The 8,162-nt window shown below is 39.0% G+C and overlaps 1 protein-coding gene across 1 annotated transcript; it reads left to right on the top strand.

Annotated features, from left to right (window-relative positions):
• Positions 1–527: 527 nt before the first annotated feature.
• On the top strand, positions 528–5,616 carry LOC112572273. The gene is made up of 5 exons (XM_025251858.1): positions 528–1,025; positions 3,486–3,705; positions 3,894–4,054; positions 4,934–5,116; positions 5,432–5,616. Exons 2-5 carry the CDS (start codon positions 3,607–3,609, stop codon positions 5,445–5,447), a joined length of 459 nt encoding a protein of 152 aa, XP_025107643.1. The 5' UTR covers positions 528–1,025; positions 3,486–3,606; the 3' UTR covers positions 5,448–5,616.
• The last annotated feature ends 2,546 nt before the right edge of the window (positions 5,617–8,162 follow it).

Here is an 8,162-nt window from a genome sequence, read left to right as displayed (position 1 = left end):
CAATAAGCTTATGAACTTTTTTTTGAAGGGGGAGGGATTTTGCGGGGAGTTGAAGGTGATAGTATCCGTCACCACAATCAAGATCAGCATAAATTAATCTTCCCAGCGCGTGATACAAAGACACCATCACGACTCGGCCCCGCCCACACCAACACACCGACCACCGCCACCTCACTGACCCCGTGAGTCAGCGGTGCAGGGACAGAAGGGATCGATGTCCATTAACATAATAAATAAACATTGTATCTCTGCAGTTGCGACCTTAATGACTCTAGTGTTGTGATTGCGGAAGAATACATCCTTGTCCACATCATCTGGAGCCTGAAAATGAAACCCAGACATTCGATGTCGCCAAAAGCGCTGCTTTCGATTTTAGTCAGGAGCTTGTATCCTGTACTAATATAGTTTGATTCCTGTGGTCTGAGTCAAGGGATGCAGTCTTAGAAGGAAGCGTTTTACTAGTAAACTTTAAAAACATAGATATAGAGAAAAAAACTGTGAAAGCTTTTAACTGCTTACATTCATACTTTTTAGCCATTAAAAGGTAGGTTGAATAAGCAGAAATTTTAATCGAGTTGGCAGAAAGGCTTTGACCGCCTATTAACAACATACTAATTGTATCCACAAGTTTAGGAAATTGCAAGGAAATTGCAGTTGAAGTGACCATCACGTGGTGAGAGTCTGTCGTGTTACAATCATAATGTCATTACATGGCGGAGCTCTGCTGGTGTGTGTTGCCTTCATAGGAATGTCCTCTGTCTTGCAAGAAGTGAACTGCGAGCACAGTAACGGAGTGGTGTTCCAGAACTTTGCAGGAATGGAGCTTCAGGTGCCTTGTACCGTCCTTCAGTCGGTGGTGAGCACAGCGTCAGGCTGTACGATGAGATGTAAGGCCTTCCCATCATGCCGAGCGGGCTCGTACAACAAGGCAACAGCCAGGTGTTGTCTCAGCTCCCTTCTGGCCTACGAACAAGGCGCCACTTACCTGGAGAACGAGGACAGCACCTACTTCCAGCCTGTCACAGGTAATTAGTGCAAACTCTTTTGTTCTTTTATTTTTCTTTCGACGAATAGCTTTACCAGTCAGGTGTTTTGCAAATGAAAAGCCCTTTAGGACTCTATTTTCTGCAGAGCATTGGTTTATTGGGTTTTTTACCTACTTTAATTTGTATCCAGACGTTCTGTAAACAACATATATATATAATTAGGGTTTACATTGCTATAATAATCATAATAAACGTGAAATTTGTAAAGCACATACTCACACTACTAAGGAGCAAGCTCTTAGCTCTAAGAACAAGAACGAAACATGGACAGCATACGAGGGACAAGAACAAACAAATAGCATATTAACTATAAAAGAATAAACAACCGTACTGAACGAAGAATAAAATCAAATACAGAAAACACAAAGAGAATCAAATGACTAGAACAAGAGCTGAGAGTAAAAATGATATTGCAAATTGCAAAAGGAAGTGTGTGACAAACGACGAGCATTATGGGAAAGGTTGTTAGAAGTAATGTTTACAGAAAAGGAGCTTTTTTAAGTGCTGAGAGCAAGCTCCTTAGGAGTGTGAGTATTCGCTTTACAAATTTTGCATTTATTATTATTTTTTTATTGTTGTTTATTATAATAAAGTGAAGAACGTGTAATGGCACACAAAGAACATGTGATGAGGCCTTGTATCCGGCAATGTAGGTGACAGGGTGTGTTAGCAAGTGCCATTTCTACAAACCATTTCTACCAATGATGTCTTATGTCTAAAGTTCCGCGTGTGCTTCGTCATGATAATCAGAACTTGAAACTTTGCACTCTGTTTATCTTCTTGTCGAGTGTACACATCAAAAAAGGATTTTTTATTATTATTTCATATTAAGTCTTATTCATTTTACTTGTATATCAATATCTGAGCTACAAATAATTTTCGTAAATTTGAATTATCTATAAATATCTTGTAGTAATTCTTTCAACCAAAACCTCCCAGAGGATGACATTTAGATTAACCTGTCGAGCTTAGTGTTTGCTGAGGTGTCTGTAGTAACAATAATTTAATAACACTAATTACCTTAATTCTTTAAACAGTAGTTATATCCTTTTACTGCTGAATTTATGGGCATTTTCATTTGATTCTTTCAATTCTTACTAGATTTTTAAAAATCTTTATAGGTTTAAACCCTAAATTGATCGATTAACATAAAATTACTATCCATGGGTTAGTTATTACTTGCATTACACCCATTCATCTATGCGAACTGCATTTGGATCTCAGTAGAAGCCAAACCACAACTTTATGGCCTTGATGGAGATGTAAAATCATATATATATAGCAATCTTCGCTGCAAGCTTCTTGGCAACCCTACCATGACACCATTTTTCAAACTATTTCATCGTTTTTGTAAAAGCGCAGATATTTATGTACATATGTCTTTGTATCATCGGGCTCATCGACCGAACATCCTGAGCAAAGAGGTCAGAGAGGAAACATTGAAAACGTCGTCAAGCACCGAGGTCGCTGATGTATGGAGGTTTCTGATTGGCTGACCTTTCACATGTCCTAATCTCCATGCAAATGTAGAGCGTCAGAGCCTCGTTACGCATGCAATTCGATTTTATCAGGAAATAATTCCTTTTATAATAATCATTTCATAAAATTGCGTAACTGTAATACATTTTATAATTACAGAATGAAACTGGATATTTAAATCAATTTACCTCGCAGCTTTTCAGTCTAAGGATAAAAGAAATACTTCTCATTTACCCAAATCTTCTCTCACTGGTTATACAATGAAATCTATCTTTAAACAATGGATTTTAGAATTATAAATATAAAATTATAAAATTATAAAATGCATTGTATAGCTAGACTGCAAGAAAGAGTAAAAAAGAGTAAAGAAGAGTAAAGATTCTCTTGCCGACACACCTGAGACAGCAGACTAAGGACTTGCTGTCAGCAAACGAAGGGAAATAACCTCCGAGTGACGAAAGCACATGATGTACCACTAGCCGCCCCTGATACAGAAAACCTGTTTCTACAGATGGCACAACCATATTATGCGATATGCCAATAAAACCGCTTATCTCACGCAATCAAAATTCTATAAGGCAAAGGTGTTAGTCTAACATTTCAATGTACCGGTGTGACAGTTTGAACACTTTTATTTTTTATGCAGACAGATGTGCACTTATAATACTGTCCCGACAACACAGGACACGAGTATATTCACAAGCAATATTTTAATATGCAAATTTTTTATTTTTATCGAAGGTTGGTTGCTAAATATAAAGGCAAAATGATGTAAAACTAGAACACTAAATGCTTTTTTGTGTTTTTGGAAGGGTAGTTTTTTTTTTATTATTATTATTTATTCGTATAGTTATGCTTTAGCTACCGCGAAAATCGGACTCGCAAACCTACTTTGAAAATCGCAGTTTTTACATTTTATACTACAATCGATTTTGCATCATCGTGTTAGTCTCCGTACAGACACTGTGCAGTATGACAACTGGACGCTGGTGTTCCGGGTGCTGGGGGCAGCGGCCAAGAGACTTACGCCACGTGGACGAGGACTGGTCTCCATCATGACCACTGGCTCGGGTCAAAGGACATGGAACTGGGATGTGTGAGCATGAACGCCTCAAAGCCCTGCAACACTTTGTTCCGAAGTCGACTGCTGGACGACTGGTACAACCTCAACGTGAAGAAGGTGATAATATTTGATGTTTACAGTAGACTAAGGTGTGTAGCATCCAGAGATTATTTTATTCTTATCGGATGACTTACTCTACCACAGGTAGATATGTTTTTAAAGAACCCATCCATCGTAGCTTGTGTTATTAATATCTGTAATCGTATATATAAGTATCGTGATACAACCGGCTACTGTTAATGTAGGTTCGTGTGAGTCTTTTCAAGAACAGCCTGCAAGTTCTCAATCTCCTTTTCGACGGGAGAGACTCCGGATACATGGACTGGTTCAGTCCTGGTCGAGTCCTTGAGTCGCCATGGAATGACTTGTACATCGACAGAACTTACAACATCTTCTCTGTGCCTGGGTATGTCGATGCTAATAGAAATTCTAGATGCGGGAGAAAAAAGGACATAATAATGCATTTTGCAAATGATGCATACACTCAAAAAAAGAACTGCTTCTTTCCTTTATTTCGCTTGCATATCTCCCATGCTTTACGTTTTATTCTCCGATTCAAGGACTAAGAAATATCGTGTCTCACGTTTGTATTCTCTTCTTTTAGCTTTGCTTGAGCATCGCCAGTCTACAAGCACTCTGTACACTGTAGTGAAAACAATGTCCAGTAGGAATGACCCTACACTCTTGAGCAGTTAAACTGTTACGAAAATTAAATAGAAAAGAACAATCATTAAAGTTAAGTAGATATCTTCAGACGTACAATACACTCGCCTGTCTTTTGCGATGAAATTTTTAAGCTCAATGTAATCACAAAGAAAGATAAGAATAAGACAAAATATGTGCTTCGTCATAATGTGTACCCGATCGCACAGACATCGTTTGACTCATCCAGCGAACTGCACAAATGAAGATATGATAAACACGTTAAATATGTCATAAGGTGTGTACAGGTACCTCAGGGTCGGCTGGATGTACTGAGCACCTCGTGAGACATGGTGACGTCACGATACGCCCAAGAAACTTGACCCCGGCTATCCCTTGAAGTTCTTAGAGACAAAATAGTTCAGTCTTGCAATAGACACTCAAAGAAACGTTTTTTAATTGTTGTTGTTGTCGCTGCTGTTGTTGTTGTTGTTGTTGTTGTTGTTGTTGTTGTTGTTGTTGTTGTTGTTGTTGTTGTTTGTTAATAGCAGTAGTATACACTGCACCGTCTGATTATAAATCTAAACGCATGACTTTTATATTACAATGTGTTGTTTAAATAGTAAATATTATTTTGCTTCAGGAGTGATCAGCGCTATTTCTTTATCAACTCATACTATAATTATTGCCCTGGTGACACGGGCTGGCTTGCGGTTGTGGACAAAAGTTACAGGCAGGAGTCTGTGTCCATGGGAAAACTATGCGAGTCCCGCTATCCTCTTCAGCAACTCAAGCGGGGCAGTCACCTGGCAGTCGCCGCCCCCCTGTGAGCTGACTATCAAGGGCTTACAGACAACAAACATAATTATGTCTAAGCTGAATATCAGATAAGACGTGCTTCTGAAGTAGACTGCTTCTTGTCTGTTGTCGCACACGAATCCACAATTTGCTTGTGTGTGTGCGTGTGTGTGCGTGCATGTGTGTCTGCGTGCGTGTGTGTGTGTGTGTGTGCCTGCGTGTGATTGTGGGTTGTGTGAGTGCGTGTGTGTGTTTAAACTTATTGGAATAAACGCATTGAGTGCCTCCCCCTTCCCACCATCTTTTTTTCTTAATGAAGATGACGTAATATGTTTTGTTGCAGACGTAGGACACGCTGACGTGTTTGCGGTCTTCGTCCAATTCTGACGTCACTTACGGAAACCACGCCCCTTATGAGACGTAGACAAGCTAACATCAAGACGTCCTCTGATTGGTCTCATCGACTGCTTCACCAGTTGAATGTTTAAACATTTGTTTGTTGTTTGTTTGTTTGTTTACTTTTCCTTTCATTCTCTTTTTCTATTTTTATACAAATGTTTGTTTTCCTTCCATGTGGCACACCGCGGATCTAAGAATCCTAAACAAAGAAGTCATACTAAACTATTGGACTAACAGTCAAAGCTGTAGAGAGATAATGTAGAGAGGACGAATGGCGATGTAGTAGAGAGAAACAGATATTGGACGGTGATCAGAGAATGTGTTGAGATGGTGAGATAAGAGGGAGTGAAGAACGAATCGAGGTGTTTCTATTGACTTTATTGACCGATCATCAGTACGTAGACGTCATGATGAGCACGTCATCACATGGGTTGGGCGTAACGGACAATCTATGAATAGAGACAATGCGACAGGTGAGCTTTCTTGTTTCCAGGAGCAACGTTAAAGTGATGGAGTGGGGAACGAGTCTTGTTAATGTTGTTGTGTTTTTTTAAATTTAGATTCATTACGCGCTAACAACAAGGTGCAAGTCAATAAACCCGGACTGGAACTTCATAAGAGCTCATTTTCTGTACTGATAGGCCAGATGAAAACAGTTATGAAGAAGGGAATGACAGACGCGAATAATATAACGAGAAATTCTTTCTTTCTCTCTCTTTCCTCTTCGTTTTCTTAACCACCACCACCACCACTACCACAACCACCACCACCACCACCACCACCACGTAAGACACAACTACCACACAGTGTAACATCTGTAACATCCATCACCATTTACATCACCACCCTCCTCTTGACCTGATTCTCAAGTAAGGGACACTATTCACATTTTCTTTCTAAGTAATCATCGCTTTTCATTCTGCACATTCTAAGCTACCAATCGAAATACCATGGACAGGACAAGGTATGGACCTGCAAGTGACAGTCGCATATTGACTGTCGAAAACAAACCCCAGAGCAAAACCATCAAGAGTTCGATATGTTGAAAAAAAATCTTTTTCTTTTTTAGAAACTATCGATAGCTATGGAGGTCGTTCTGTGCCAGACATTCTAGATGTTCTGTCTGCAAAGAAACTGTAGACCAGTGCAATGTCGTTGAGTCTTTTAGTGCGAGAAGGTAACCGGAGCAATTGTTATATTGGTTTTCTGCTGGAATAAAAACTGCACCGTCGTCATTTTAATGTCAAATTTTTTTTTGATTTTATTATGTCAATAAGATTGCCAGTGGTGTGGGTTTTGTGACGGAATATAAATTCGCCATTGACATTTTGGGAAAGGAAGTGTTATTTATTTTATGAGGTCGATTGTGTTTAAACAATGTGTCGAAACTTGTGTTCAACGTGCAAGCCAATCGTAAAAACTAGAAGCAATGACGGAATGGCGACATCGACTGTACGAGAATAAAATGAAACCAGTTACAGTCAGCATCACATCTCTTGAAATGTGTATTTGTTGCTAAAAATTTCGTTCAGGAATATAGTCTCCATCAATTGTTTAATAAAACATTTGTTCGAGTAAATATGGAATCTGTTATATGAAGGAGGCAGAAAAACATAAATCGAATTTAGAGTTGGTGATGGTACGCGCGCGCATACACACAAACACACAGGTTCACAAGCAATCTCAGGAATATTTACAGTTAGTCTATACACCAACCACTCACATCACAACATAACAACACACAAAAAAAACCGCTAAAGAAGACATTATTCGATGTTGTTGATAGAAAGATCTCTGGCAACACATAACATGTATAACTGCATATATAGATATCTGTATCTGTGCAATCGTGATGACAAGGAGGCAAACATTGTGCACTGTACAGCTGCTAAATAATGTAGCAGTCGTCAGACAAACTTCACTAAAAGCTTCTACTACAGTATACGACATGTTTTATACTTATCAGAAATAAACAAATGAGGACAAACTTACCAGAACTAGAGAGAGTTTTACAGAGAAAAGATTAGCTGACACAGAAATCCTGGATTCCTGCTGCTCAGAGAGAGAAGAGGAAGGCAGGAATTAATTGTAATTATTCAGCAATATAAGACATCGATATGTCAGTACGTTCTCAAAACGACTTCTCAGGTTGTCGTTCACGGTTGTTGATGTAAGAAAACTTCAATAGTACTTTAGATGACTGCCTGGCAAAAGTTTTGGCCAAGAAAGTGATACTGTTCCTGACAGACATTCCAAATCACGTGACATAGTCATTTGTCAGGAGAAAAACAAGTTCTCTTTGAAACTCAAAACTAGTTATTAGTAAAAAATATTCAATTTAAAATTGTCCCTTTGTTGCCAAAAGGAAGGATTCCCTTCAGATAAACCCGTTCTGTCAACACTACTTTTGTTTGGGTGCCTCAAGCGTTCAATCTGCATGACTGCACTTAAATTATTTTCCCGCTTTAAGGCAAATGTCTACTTACGAGGCCTTTGTATGGTTTCCTGGTTACAATCAAAATAAAACATCTTGCTGCTTGAAACTTTTAATGTTTTGCTGTCGCACTCGAGTTGCAACCATCCTTTTCCTTCTTCTCTAAGCTTCATCTCCAGCCACTTAGTGTACCCCACCCTCCACTAGACTTACAGAATTGCAGAAAAAAAAACAAATAAAA

This window comes from Pomacea canaliculata, linkage group LG9, assembly GCF_003073045.1.
Source record: "Pomacea canaliculata isolate SZHN2017 linkage group LG9, ASM307304v1, whole genome shotgun sequence".
NCBI classification, from domain to species: Eukaryota; Metazoa; Mollusca; class Gastropoda; order Architaenioglossa; family Ampullariidae; genus Pomacea; species Pomacea canaliculata.
Note: the sequence above shows the minus strand (reverse complement) of the source record. Positions and strands in the feature narration are given on the sequence as shown.